At 36.7% G+C, this 15,672-nt stretch overlaps 1 protein-coding gene across 2 annotated transcripts in view; it reads right to left on the bottom strand.

Annotated features, from left to right (window-relative positions):
• The window catches only part of Frl (Formin-like), a 68,031-nt gene extending 57,336 nt beyond the window's left edge, over positions 1 to 10,695 (bottom strand). For both annotated transcript variants that reach the window (XM_053753730.2, XM_053753731.2), the window contains exon 1: positions 10,338 to 10,695. In XM_053753730.2, coding sequence (XP_053609705.1) covers positions 10,338 to 10,490 — 153 coding nt within the window. In that variant the 5' untranslated portion in view covers positions 10,491 to 10,695. The remainder of the gene's footprint in view (positions 1 to 10,337) is intronic.
• Between the last annotated feature and the right edge of the window lie 4,977 nt (positions 10,696 to 15,672).

Below are 15,672 nucleotides of genomic sequence, written 5' to 3'. Positions count from 1 at the left end.
CGAATCAATCCAGTTTTTATCTAGTATCGGTTTTATGAGAATTCGATATTCAAAATTTCCCACCTAACCACTTATGCTGTTTGTATGCTCGTCTAGTATGTACTTTTCTCTGACTTTCTTTACTTGGTTCATTTTGTGACTATAAAATGTGTGACATCCTGGGTCCTAGAAGGTGGCCAAAGAACCTTAATGCTATCCAGCATATCATTTGTAGTCAGGGTCAAATGGAAGTAATCCCATTTACTCCAACACCTTTGCCCAGCAGAAGGAATATGGTTAAATTAAAAACAATCTGATCTGATCACACTAGTCCTAAAATTCCCACGGTGTTACAGTTACCCGCGTACGCGCATGCTCCGTGACGGCCTAGGACGGCCGAAGGCCACAGGTAGGTGTCATAACACAGTATCAATTTATAAAATCTAACGAGTATCCATTGCCACGAGATGGTGGTAGTTAATTGTACAAGTCATGACAGGTGCCTTTAGGCGACTTATATAAAATCTGACACTAAAGTTAGGAGTAACACACCGATAAGAAAGAGGTTCCATTGAAAATTCTTGGATTATTTCAAGGCAATATGAACATAAACAATGATATTGTCAATCAATATTTCAACTATTGGTTTTTTGAAGTTTTTCTTTTTGCCATTCGAATCATAGAAAACAGGTGAACAATGTGAACATGCTATAATTTATTTATTACGCAGTTATTTTATTGTTTACATCTTGAGGAATTAATGATGAATCATTTCAATGTCAAAGTCACTTCACTTCACTTTTTAATTTTATGGCTCCATCGTTTGGCCAAACGATGATTTTGCCAATGTCAAGGTTGAGAAAGACACTGTAATTATTACTAAGAATTATAATCGGTTAAAAATTCTACAGCGGCAATTGACCGGTGTCCAAGAGCAGGGGAAACCTAAAACAACACAACATATAAAGTTACTAACTTTATATGTTGTGTTGTTTTAACTTAACCTAGCTAGTATTGGTGACAAAGTCAATTGTATCGCTACGGTATATATTATGACTTTATTGATATTTATTTGTAACTATCTCGGGATTATTAATTAAATTGTATGTGTACTTATAATGGTGTTATTGTCTTTTGTGGGATTAACTAGTTTTTATAAACTCAAGGAAAGTTAAGAGTCGGTGTGAAGTTAATAGCCTCATCAGCCAAAGAAAAATAAATGAAAAATATCTAAACTGTTTTTATTAACTCCAAAAAAGTACCCTAGTAAAAATTTCCTTTTTTGATCCATCGATCATAGAATTGCGTAAACTAAATATTACAAAAAATTACATCACATCATCCGGGCAATAAATCGTTTTTTTAACATTAGGGCTGCGTGAGCGCAGTTTACATTTGTTGTTATTGTGGTCACCAACCGTGAAGAGAAAATGTTCAACAATGAAGTGATTGCGCACTTTCCTTGGGACGATGATACATAATATATCTAGAAGTTACGCATGTCGATAGATGCACTGGGATTTGTCTACCTCTCTAATCTAATCTACTATGTTTATTCTTCACCTGTTAAGCGTCGGAGCCCAGAGTCCGCTGATGTCAAAAGACATGGAAGCTATTGAGCAATGAAGGTTTAGAAATACCCATTTTCAAAAAGTTGGTAATTTAAAGTAAATTATTTAGGTAGTCAATTTGACGCCGCGCAACCCGGTGTTGAAATTTTGAAGAAGAGAATAGCAAAGAAAAGCAAATGAGTTGAAGTTTATCTGTCATAATTTAGGTATTTCAATCACGCAAACTTCATTATATATAAACCAGATCTAGCTTTTAATGACGAAGTCAAACCTACAAAATGGCCGACTTCCAGTAACAGAGCAATATGCACAAGGCCGATTGTAATGACGCCGACGCAGTGTAGGAAACGCCGCGAGATTACGATATGTGGGGCAGTCCAATAACTGTGCGAATATGATCACCCCTCACAGGTAGAGCTGTCTTTATTTGAATTACGGACGGCGAGCAAAAAATAAACTAGGATATCTGGGTGAATTTGTTGTTTTTGGACACGACATTTAACGGGAAAAGCTCCTAAGACTTTTTAAAAGGTTTTCCCCGGTATAGGTATACTATTTCTTACTTCTCTCGAGGACTATTTTCCGCAGTTAGGCCTCTTGTCTGAGCGCTTTCTGCGTGCGGAGTCTGAGCCGCTGCCACTGCTATACTAAATATGTAGTATTATTTAATTCACTAGTGTGTATGGGAGTAACTTCCGTTAGGTGTGGCTTTAAGTAGACGTAAAAGTCAGTGCCTTTATGCGACTTAAATAAAAAGAAGAAAGACAAGGAACGATGGATGGATTCAGGTGAATATAGGACGTGACTGTAACACAGGAAGTATTAGCAAAAAAAATTGTGATAATTTTTACACTTCGTCAGGCCGGCGTGGAATTCCGCATACGTCATTGTGAATGCTACCCTTTTCATTTGAATTCCCGCTGATTTTAGTGTGGAATCCGTGTGAAACACATTAATGCTCGTTGCTTTGATTCGTCATTCGGTAGCTGGTACAGTCAACAGCACATAAACTTCATCAAGGAAACTGAAAATTTGTCGCTATTACTCAGGCCATGAGAGCCCTAAACCTATATCCTGCCGTCATAAGAGACGTCTTCTACTAAGTTTGACAGTTGACAAGCAGAAGCAGCATTCCCAACGTGGATTGACGTCAGGTAGGTCGTAAAATCACAGCGAAATCTTTAATATTTAAAAGTTTTCATGCGGAACTTGTGTTGATGGGCGTCACAACCAAAAATTACCCAAAAACAAGCGAGGATGAGAGAGAGAGACATAACTTGAAATCGTAGAAAGAGATAACTAGTTTTCTTCGTCTATGCTTCACATACAGGCAGTAAACGTAACTATTTATTTAATATGTGGCGGAGTACGCTGCGAACTAATTGATAGCCCATCAGACACATTACCATAGTTTTACCGTTCACAAAGCCCTGTATTCAAATGACATCGATCGATAATCTACTCTATGACAGGGGGCAATGAGGTAATGACATACATAGAAAAAATATTTGCTCAATTACCACATCGTACATAACATACATATTATTATTATGCCTGTTCTTAAGGGAGTTAGAGCAGAGACTAGTGATAGATTGAAAATATACAACATATTATTTGTTCCTTCAAAGAATTATTTACATAATTTTTTCACCTACATTTGTGACTAGTATTTCCTATCCAATTTCCTGCAAATATGACCCGCCCATTTCCACTGCTGCTAAGCAAACATAATCCTTAACTCTTCATGCGTGAGTGACTGAGCCTCAATGTTTTAAGGCGTGATTCCGTCAACAGATCAATAATTAACACAGTTGGCTTCCCGCCATCATTGTCTTTAGAACTTAGAGTCGCGTCTTTATGTCCAACAAGTAATATTTATGTATGAGTTATATACTTGCATAAATAATGTCCTATTTTGCGAACAAAATAACAATGACAATGAACAAAACATAGTTTTTGATAAGATTCCACCATCACCCGATTCATGGTGTATGTGTGTATCCTAGCTGTGGCTCCCTTGACTAGCGCCTTCCAGGCAATATGTTGTGCCTGCTTTATGGCCCGGTAAATTTAGCTGCATGTGGAAATTCTTATCATATCCGTCAATCTAGTTGGTGCTCTTACTTAGTTTACCCATTAGTTACCAAACAGTAGGTCCATTTAATCTAGCATATATTTCCAGATAGCTATCTCCAAGTAGACATGCGTCATTTCCATCGCGGAACGCGGTTTTTGCTCGCATCAATTTAATCTTGGCTCGACTTATGAATAAGTTAATGGGAACCGAGTAAAAAATACCACATTGATATTATGTATTGTTTGCTGATGATTCATAGTTACAGCTGATGAAATAAACATTTGTTTCCTATTCTTGAATTGTCGATGAATAGAGATTATCAATATTTGGTCCAATCACTTAAAGCTTTTTCAGCCGTTTACGAAATTGATAGGGTGCTTCTGATAGAAACGTTTTTTATTGTCACTTGAGTTTTATTTATTAAATTAAATGCAGAACCAGGTTACCGAGGTGGCGTTATATTATCTGATATGATACGATAGTACATATTTGAAAATAATAGCACTACAAAAATTTAAATTTTGCGTAAAATGCGGAAGCCGTCTTCACGAAATCATTGGCGATTTTGTATCGTGAAATAAGGTCTAATTAAATTAGTGTTTCAGGGTTTCAGTTATGTATGTTTTGAGCTCTATTACCAATGGTCGTGGCCAATTACACCCGTATAAAGATAAATGATAGGTCATGCAAGCTCTGACTAGCCTTATTTGTGGAGTTCCTTCCTTCTATTCCTTTCCTTCGACAGTTGTTTCACTTCATGATGGGTTTTTCGTACAAATTCATTATTTTACTATTGGAATTTTCTTTTTTCAAACAACAACTTTTGTTGGTCTTCTGAAATACAGGCTTTGGTTATTTCTGACACCAGTCTCTCGCAATCTTTATATCGTGAACGAAATTAACAATATTACTTGTAATACCTAAGAATATTGTTATAGAAATATTGTGGAGATATATAAGTATTTTTTATTTTTTAATATTTTTGATCATTGTATTCCCTGTTTACAATCCCGCCACAACCGCAAGACCAGAATAATGTTGTACGTCCGGCCTCGCGTGCTCCGAGGCGAGGAGGAATGCAAACATGATTAATAGAAAACCTGTAGACGACGCGCGTGGATTACGGAATATTATGGTTGTTACTGTGTCTTCACGATGCTGCCTGGCGATTGTGTTTTAATAGGAATTGCATTGTTCATGCAGCTTCATGTCTGTGTGAAGTTGAAATAAAAAAAAAATAACAGAAAACCTGTAGGCGACGCGTGTAGTCCTTAGAATAATGCAGGTAATTATGTAAATTATTGCGTCTTCATGATTCTGCCTGGGTTATTAAATTTAAATATACGGATTTCACTTGGATCTTTTCCATGAAATTAATAACTTCCAGCTTACTTTCAGTTTCTCTACACCAAGTTTATGTATGCAAGAAATCTAAATGATTTTTTACGATATATAGGTAATCATTTTTGAAAGCTTTATCGATGTCACAAAATCTCCTATAGTGTTGCATTTAACGTAAGCAAAAAAAAACGTTGGGTTCTCTCAGTGGGTGCCGCTCCTGAGTGCACTCTTGGACGCACTGTCAAGAATGCATTTCATGAAATCTTAAAGCGACGTGGAAAATTGTAACACTGTAGAACAAGCGAAAGTGTCGTGAAATTTGTCTTGTAAGATTTGATTACAGACTGATAGGTTAAGTGAAACTAAATAAAATCACTGTTAAAAAGAATAATTCTTAATAAAAATATTTTAAGTGATTAACAAAACTCGTGTTGATAACATTCTTTCGTATAAACCGGTCATATGAAGTTCAATTTCAACACCAGTTTGCTCGTAGATCAATTTATCACTGCTGAAGGCGTAAACTAAACGAGCTATAAACGAATGATGCAACGATTCCTAAGATGTACTTGATTATGTATTTTCATTATTTCATAATGAAATTTTAAATGAGATATTGTGTCTACCAGTTTATAGCAATCTACCCATGTACCATATATCATTGAAATCGGTCCCGTAGAATTCGGCCGATTTACGAGTAGTAACACATCCTCACCGCACACAATTACATTAATATCAAAATTTTCGCAAAGTTTAATTTTTTTTAGATTTTTTTGTCTATGTTTTATTTATTTTATGTTTTATTTTATTTTAAATCTTAATTTAGATCTATTGTATAACTTTTATTTAAATAACATGAATAAAGACATATTATTATTTATGTTAAAATTGATGAATTAATAACTCAATCGAGATAAAGTTCTGTATGGATGTGATCCAAAGAAACTCTGAAATAACAGTAGCTGCTTGCTAGGGTGCACCCAGTATCGGCTCCCGACGAGAGAACTCCTCAACGGTTTACTGCACGGACATTATTTTTTCGTAACGCGTTGAATGAAATATCTCTCTGGCGGCTATAAAAGCTTCTAGAAAATAATTGTTTTCTCGTAAGCAGTGTGTTAGGACATGAAGAGAGTCACGTGATACGACACAACCCTGCGCCTGCGCCATCCGATGATGCAAGCACGCGGCCTATCACTTGATTTTATTGCAGTCAAGGCCCTCGGTGACCGCGCGACCAGGTCACACATCATGACTCATGTTCTTGTCATTCACTCATTAATTTTGATCTAACTCATTTAGCAAGAACTACTGAGTAGTTATTCGTTTAACAAGTATAGTATCTCTCTCTCATGTTCGTGTGCGCCTGGATGCATTCGGAGCTGTGAAGCCCCAAAGCCCTTGGTTATCATAAAATAATTGCCATTTAATTTGGAAGATTTGGCTATGATTAGTCGCCTCATACGACATCAACGGGAGTAGGTATACGGGACGAATTTTTATACATTGGCAATATTTTGTCTACATGCTCAGTCCGTGATTCTTAACAACTTTTAGTATTGGAGTAACTCCGAAATCGAAGTGGAATGATCGAACGACCAGTCGATACTAGCTGTACCCGCGGCTCCGCTTACGGCAAAAAGTAGCATGTCGCTCTACTGCTCGCCACCTAATTTCAATCAGCTCAAACCTACGCTCCGTTTTCACGTGGAAGAAGGACAAACAATTCGCATGGATGTGAACATTTCAAAAGAATATTAAATGGGAATTGAATAGACCATTTCTCGCCTAAGCAGCTGAGAGGCAACAATAGCATTCCCAAGGAGTGTCGACGTCAGGCAGTTGTACAATCACAGACGAATTTTCAAAATTGTTACGTTAATTTGTACATTGACCAGGATTTCGCGGCGTCACAACCCCGAATGCCACCGGGAACATGCGGAGATTAGAGAGAGTGAGTGAGATTTCTCAATAATGAGATGGATGACTATACGTCTCAAATTGCCAACCCTGCAGTTATTCGCTAATTTGTATTCAAAGGGAACCCTAGGGCTGACGATTTTATTATCACACTTCAACAGGGTTGTGATTGATACAAGTGTGCTACATTAACAGGCGACGCACGCGCAGCTGCATTCGCAGTTATCGCAGTTGCTGGCGGCCTTGCTTGCTGATTTGGCTTGGATTCTTGTTTGCTTGTATCGTTTTACTGTACGATAAATAAAAATGATACATGTACAATGGTGGACTTATCCCACGAAGGGATCTATTACATTCAATCTGTGTGATTTGTCCTTATATATATTTACATTTATTTATAGTTGTGTCTAAAGGTGTAAAGACGTAGAAGAGTAATTTAATTACATGTACGAGTAAGTGTTCTGACTTGACGTGACTTTCAGCTTCACATGGACGTACTCATTCACGAGGACGCGATTATTTTACATAGAGACGAATGAAGGACGGAGCTGTACTCAGTGTGTCCGAGTACGATAGATCTCACACAGTGAGCTGGTAGGTCACAGACAAGCACTTAGGTCAGTATTCCAGAGCAGGTCGATGGCGTGACTAACTGGATACAGTAATTTCCTCATTTAAATGTTGACGAAGAGGGCCTCGGGCGAGCTCGTGAATCGTGATAACTTTGTTTGACTGTGGTAGGCGGGTACAGTTAACAGTGTAAAGCTACCAATATGTATTTACTTTAAATAGCTCGTATCGTATCGTCGTTATCGTAATGTAGATTTCTATTAGTCGTTACGTCAAATTTACGACACTTACGAAGTATAGAAGTATGGATGAAGTTAAGGCGTGCGGTTCTACTGCGACTAATTGATACATAGCCTAGGCATTTGATAAACAACATTAATATTCCCAAGGACGGTTCACTTTAGGCAGACGGTAGTCCTGTTGTAAAATCATAATAACCGTATCTTCAAAATTTGAGGTTTATTTTTACGCGGACCCACGGGTCCGGGAACCCGTGACGATATGAAAAAGAGAGAGAAAGAAGTATACTTCTTTCGGTGTAATAATATTTTAAGACCCCTTGATACCAACCCTTATTTAATGTCCGACTGACGTCACTGAACAGATACGGCGTTGGTTGATAACAGCTGGTACAGAAATAGCTCGTCAAAGGGGCTCTGTGACGATACAATCGAGAACATAGTCGCTTTGAAGCAAAGTATCGAGTAACTTGAGACTTGTGTCAGGGATGGAGTTATACAATTATCAATCATACTGGTATTATTATTTATTACAGCAAGGTTGGCAACAAGCTCCCCTCGACAGAGATTTGTGGAAAAAGGTAGGGGAGGCCTTTGACGACCTCGGTGGCGCAGGTGGTAAAGTTCTTGCCACTGAACCGAGAGGTCCCATGTAGTTGTCAGGTCCCACTGCTGGGCAAAAGCCTGGCCTCTTAGTTTCCAACCTTCCAACAACTTCTATTTCTCGCCAGTTGTTGCCATTCCTTAACGAAGGCCGACTGTTCGTCGGACCATCGCGCCTTCGGCTTGCCTTGCGATCTTTTCCCATCAGTCGGGCGCAACTAGTAAAAAAATTATATTATATTTTTGATAGAAAAATACTAAACCACATCAATATTGAGAGAATAATGAATAATATTATAATTAACATTGAATTGTTGGCATAAACATCCAATTAAATGGGGGGATTTGATAAAACTTATCACTGTTGTACAACAAAATTACATTATTTAGTTGTAGCTTGTTAGTAATTACCATCATGCTGTATAAATCTCTCTTCTCTTTCATGCAAAATCTACTGGACAGATTGTTATGAAATTTGGTACACGGGTAGAATATAGCCTGGAATAACTCACAGGGTACTTTTGCACTCGAAATTTCCATAGGTGTCCATTTAATTTATTTATATGTAAATATATTATTTTATATTTATGTATTCATATTAGGTAAAATTCTATTCTTATTTGTTAAGAATTTACTTATTTTACCATAGCTAAACTTTTTCCAGAGTAAGTATTTAATGAACATATTTATTTTTAAATTAGCAATATTATCATTACAAGTTTTAAGGATCCATACTTTAAAACCAATAGGAATGACAGGACCCCTTTTTTAAATGATAAATGCCAAACAATTGTAAGCTTTATACCAATGTTGAACACATCATATAAAGTACTTAGTTTCCTTAACAGTCGAGTAAACAAGGAAATATGCAAACAGATCATGAGAAACTAAATGTAAATGACTCACAGACTTAAAAACAATTGTGTAAATGATATCAGCATGAGCCATTTTTACATGTAAACGTTATGAATAAACAAAAATAGATAAAATGAGGAGGAAGCTGTGTTATCTGTGACTTCCAAATGTCAATGAAACATAGATAAGGGATGGTGTGGTAATAGGAAACAAACAGACGGACATGCAACATCAGGATGCATTTGAGAGGAACTTCAAATGGGGACATTATTACAGCATTTCCTCTCTATATAATGTATATATCTTTCTAATATTATAAATGTGAATGTTTGTGAGGGTGTTTGTGTGTATGTTTGTTACTCTTTCATTCAAAATTTGGTACATGGGTAGAATATAACATGGAACTACACATAAGGTAGGTTATGTAAAATTCACACGAAGCGAAGCGAAGGAAGCGAAGCCCCAGGTGCTATATAATTTCTTCATGGCAGGCAATATCATCATAGATCAAGAAAGGGAAAAATAAATAAATTACGTTATAACTTCATTTTAATTAAAATACCTTCCTTTTCAAGAATCCAAATATATTAGCATATCTGAAACTTGGATGGTTTATTTAATAATTTATTTTCAAATTAATAAAGCACTATAGTCTAGGTTTAAATTTTAGTAAAATTAGCTATGACATACCTACCCATTACCTACTTAGAGGGAATCTTATTGGAGTCAGTTTATTTTTGTATTGCGTTTAGGGTATGTATTATTAAATTTTGTATCTGATAATAGGGAAGTGGAAATAGTTAAGTATAATTTGATCTTCAAGTAACAGACAGTTTAAATCACCAGCAGAGACAGTAGACATTGTAAATTTGGTTTTCTTAAATTTCGCTACATTTAATGTATATTCCACAATGGTTCAAAATTCGTCATTCACATTTTCACTCCACTGTGAGATTCCCTCCAGTTCAAAGTTCATCAATGGAACTCAACGTGGGCGTGCATTTGAGACGTTCCATTTAAATAAATCTTAAAATTAGAAACGATTTTTGTCAACCTAGTACTATATCCAACGAATTATTTCAAGAAGAATATCGTGTAAACATATTGAAGATGAGAGAGAGTAAACAAAAATCGGCGTGTTTGTAAACAAAGAAACCGGTGGTTTTCGGCATTCCTACTCACCAGGACTTTGACGAAGCGGCTCTCCAGCTCATCCCGGTCCGGCATAGGAGGCTTTGTACGGGTCCGAGTCGACGGTTGCCGTACATGGTGGCTCTTCACCGACGCGACCGGTCCATCCAACATTGTCTGATCCCTCGAAGTTATCAAACCCATAATGAAACCTGAACGGCACTATTGTAATCACATATTCAATCAAGTCATTTTATCACAGACAACATCACTTTTTAGAACAGTTTCTAACTAAACAGGTTTACATTCACATAACATACACAAAGCTCGCTCGAGGAACGAGTTACAAACAAATTATACGTGCAACAACAACGAAGCAATGGAAGCGGACTGCAGTGAAGTTTTTGCGCGCCGACACGATTGTCAGCCAGCACAATGAAGTTGTCAACAGGAAAATGACAAACTCTGGGCCAATCACAAATAAGGAGCGTTCAGAACTTAATTTTACATAGATATTATTGCACCTACTTAACATTTTTCACTTCTTACAAGGTAATTTATTTTTTTACTAACATGATTTCATGGTTAGTTTTTGTTAGAGATTTATTTGAGAACTAGACATTGACGTATTAAAATTATTTTCTTTATAAAAATACCAATGAGGCTGTGTAGGTACTAACACTCCTCTTCACAGCCTTGTTGAGGTCTTCAGGAAATCAGAAGACTCCTAAGTTATTCCGCAATCTTAATAACCGCGGACCAGCTAATGCCTTAGTCAGTATATCTGCCTCCATGTCTTCAGTTCGCAGATACTTGACCTCTATCACTCCTTCTTGAATACAATTTCGTATAAAGTGCATTTTTAGGTCAATATGTTTTGATTTTGAAGTAACCATTGCATTTTGGCTTAGTTTGAGGGCAGCTTGATTGTCATTTAATATGACTATGCTGTTGTAACTGGACCCTAGTTCTTTAAAAAGATTTTTTAGATGGATGGATTCTTTTGCAGCTTCGGTCAGCGCGACGTACTCCGCTTCAGCTGTCGACAAGGCGACGCTTCTTTGTTTTTTCGACATCCAGCTTATAGCCGTTCCAGCATATTTAAAACAGTAGCCTGAAAAAGACTTTCGATCGAGTTTACATGCGCCCCAATCTGCGTCTGCCATGCCATACAAATCTTGACCAGTCTTTCTAAAATTAAGACCGACATTTTTCGTTCCTTTTAGGTAGCGTAGTACTACTCTTTGCACATTTGTAGTGCTTTTCTCCGTAACAATCATTAAATTGAGAGAGATAGCTTATAGCAAACATTATATCAGGGCGAGTCGCTACTGCCAAGTACATAAGTGTACCAATTAAATTTTTATATGGAAGATCATCTCCATCATCTCTTTTATCTTTTTCAAGAATGAGACCTGGTTCTATGGGTGTAGTTGTAGGCTTACAATCTTCCATTTTGAATTTTTTAAGAGTATCTTCTATGAATTTTTCTTGATGTAATTTAATTTCACCTCCTTTACAGGTAACATCTATTCCAATAAGTCGTTTTGGTACTCCTAAGTCTTTTAGTTCAAATTTAGTATTTAAAATATCTTTTACTTCTTGCAGCTTTCTTGGACATGAATAGGCAATCAACAAGTCGTCGACATATATTACTATTATGAGTTTAACTCCTCTTTTCTCTAGTAAGTATACACATGGATCAGCTTCTGATGCTTTAAAACCTATATTTTTCAATTCCATGTCGAGTTTCTTAAACCACTGCCTCCCTGCCTGTTTAAGTCCATATAAAGCTTTTATAAGATGACATACTTTATCTTTTGGAATATTTTTTATATCTTTTAACATACTTCGTGTCTTATTGTATAAAGTCAGATCTTCTTGTTTACTTTCTTCGACCATAATTTCTGTTAGGTATTCTTCTAAATAATCAGGGTATTTCATAACTATTTTTTCTTCTAGTTCACCATTAAGGTACGCTGTTGTTACGTCCATTTGGTTCAATTTTAACCCTTCTTCCACAGCTATCCCAACGACAGATCTGATCGAACTTAGCTTAGCAACAGGTGCGTATGTTTCATTATAATCGACACCTGGTCGCTGGGTGAAGCCCCGTGCTACTAGTCTGGCTTTCTTCGTAATACTATTATCTGGTCCCACTTTGTTTCTTAGAACCATTTTGTAATCGACTTCTTTCATTTCTGTGTTTTTCTTTTCTATCTTCCATGTACCATTTTTAACATGCGCTTTTATTTCAGCTTTTATCGCATCGTGCCAGTATTCATCAGCTTCATTTTCATTGAACAGGCAAGATACTTCAGAAATTAAGTGACTTTCATCAGTCTCGTCCAGTATGAAATCCTTGGTCCACGCCGGTGGATGCCTCTCTCTTTGTGGCCTCCCATTTTCAGGTGTTGAAAATTCCATTTCATTTACCGAGGAAACATCTTCATCTTCTTGGTCATTCTCATTTTGCAGCGTCTTTTCATTTTTATTTTCTATTATTTCAATTTCTACTGGTTTTATTATTTTATTTTTGTTATATTTGTTTTTAATTTTATTTTCTTTTTCAGGTTTTTTCGGATGTTCCACTTCCTTTACAAGTTCTTCATAATTTTGACCTTCTTCTTTAAAGTACATTTTATCTATGACCTTTATGTCCCTGCTCGTCACTACGTTGTCATCTTCAGGTATGTATACTCTGTAAGCTTTTGAAACCATCGAGTACCCCATAAATACACCTTCTTTGGCGTTCTGGGATAACTTTCCTCGTTTGTTCTTTTTCAATACAAAAGTCTTCCTTCCATATACATGAAGATGATTTCCACTTGGTGTTCGGCCTAACCATTTATTGAACGGTATGTCGCCATTCAATGCTTTAGAAGGGCTCCGATTTATAAGGTAGTTAGCGGTTACTACGGCTTCCGCCCAGAGCTTTTTGGGAACATTTGACTCGATTAACATACATCTTGACTTTTCTAACAAGGATCTGTTCTTCCTCTCGCTAATCCCATTTTGTTGTGGGGTATAAACAGTAGTCAACCTTCTTTGGATGCCATGCGATTTGAGAAAGTCGTCGAATTCCTTGTTACGGTATTCTGTACCATTGTCTGTCTGAAGGTGTTTTATTCTTTTATTATGGAATGTCTCAACTTCATTTTTATATTCTTTAAACATTTTTAATACGTCACTCTTCTTTTTGATAAAATAGACGTGACAGTATCGAGTGAAATCGTCTATGAACGTGACGTAATATCTTGATCCTGCTAGTGTTTCACACTCAAAAGGTCCACAAACGTCGCTATGAATTATTTCTAGCATGTCCGTTGTGTAGAGATCATCATATTTTGTGAAAGGTAATCGAGATAGTTTGCCTTTGATGCAGGTCTCACATACATTTAACTTTTCATCTTGTAAAATCAAACCATGCATAAGGTTATCTTTTGCCATCTTCTTTAGATCTTTTTCGTTCAAGTGGCCCAGTTTACGATGCCATTCCATGATATTTCCATTTCCGTCTTTAAATTCAACATAGTATAGTCCATCTTTTCTTTCTGCTGTCAGCACTACCTCTCCGGTGTTTTCTACTACATAGGCTTTATTTTCTTCAAAAACGACTTTATTTCCTCTTTCTGTTATTTTAGCCACTGACAAAAGGTTTACCGATAAATCAGGGATATATAGAGTGTTATTAAAATTGTAGCCTTGTTTTTGTGTACTGACCGTAACAATGCCTTTACCTTGAATTTGACTTGTGTATTTGTTCGATGCCAACTTCAGGCTACCATTTTGTGGGTTCATGGCAGAAAACATTGTTTTATCACAACACATGTGAGATGAACATCCACTATCCAGACACCAATTATCTTTACTGGTATTTGATGTCGTGGTGCTTAAACAAACATTGTAATTTTTATATTTGTGTACATTGTTCTTATGGTTTGTGCTTTTGTTTTTAGCCCAACATTTCTCTGTAGTATGACCTTTCTTTTTACAGCTCTTGCAGTACAGTTTTTGCCTGTTTTTCTTTATATAATAAGCATCAGAGCATTCAGGTTGGTCATCACTGCCACTTCTTGCCTGGTATTCTTCGAAAATTTTTACTTTCAGGTCCTCGGGGTTGGGCAGTGAGTCTCTGGACTCAATAGCTATCCTGAAATTTTCAAAAGTCGTGGGCAGACTGTAGAGTAGCATTATACTGAGCAATTCTGGTGGTATTTTAATATCCATATCTGCAAGTTTATCTACGATGTCCATAAAATCATTAATATGGTCGCGAATATCTACATTAACCGCCATTCGTTTAAGAACCAGCTGTTTTAACAAGGTAGCTTTCCTTGCAGGTCCGGTACTTTGGTAAGTTGCCTTAAGTTTATCCCACACATCCTTAGAAGTCGAGCAGGCTTTAATTTGTTTTAATTCAGAAGGCGATAATAAAAGTAGGATTTCAGCTCTTGCCTTTAAGTCCTCTTTGTTGAACGCCGACTTCGCCGCCGCATCCGCAGTTGATGGTAAGATTTTCTCGCCGCTTACGATATCCCAATAATCATTTTTAATCAGGACCGCTTGCGCTTGCAGGCACCAAGTATCATAATTTGACTTGGTCAACGGTTCAATGTTGCGATAACTTGTAGTAGATGCCATTTTTTATTTCTTATATCACATTATAACTACGCTCTGCTACCAATTTGTTAGAGATTTATTTGAGAACTAGACATTGACGTATTAAAATTATTTTCTTTATAAAAATACCAATGAGGCTGTGTAGGTACTAACAGTTTTCATATCACCACTGAACGATTTTTGGTTTTGTACGTTATTCATTTATTATATCATATATCATATCTTTATCTATATTATTATAAAGAGGTAAGCGTTTGTGAGTTTGTGAATGGATTTAGTAAGTACTTCGTGTACGGAGTACCTACTAATAGGGAGTATTACTGCACATTTATCCCGCCAGAGTACAACACTGTATGTTAGGTACACAAAAACTTTGCCGGCTTTTGCTATGTCGATTAAAACGTTTGTTTTAGTAATTACTAAAATACTTTATTAATCCTTTCATTATGTAAGCATTGGTTTGTGAAAATATACAACAATATAGCATATTCGGGTGCCGAAATATTGGTAAAAATCGTTATCCATAAGATAAAAAACTTTGAAAATTAAGGGATATGCCTCACACTGTAAAATTTACTAAAAAAAAATGGTTGCCTGTAAAGTCGGTTTTACGGGCGAAGATTTTACGTGACAACGTCTTTTTACGCGCGCGGCAGACCGATCATAGTTGAGTGGGAGAGAGACGCAAGGCATTCGGCGGGCCTCTCTCTCGTTCGGTGACTCATCGTAACGTTACCGGGCGTTACACTTTTTCATAAGTGAC

The sequence above is a fragment of the Plodia interpunctella genome, chromosome 13, assembly GCF_027563975.2.
Source record: "Plodia interpunctella isolate USDA-ARS_2022_Savannah chromosome 13, ilPloInte3.2, whole genome shotgun sequence".
Taxonomy (NCBI): Eukaryota; Metazoa; Arthropoda; class Insecta; order Lepidoptera; family Pyralidae; genus Plodia; species Plodia interpunctella.
The sequence above is the reverse complement of the archived record's forward strand: the minus strand, read 5'-3'. Positions and strand labels throughout refer to the sequence as shown.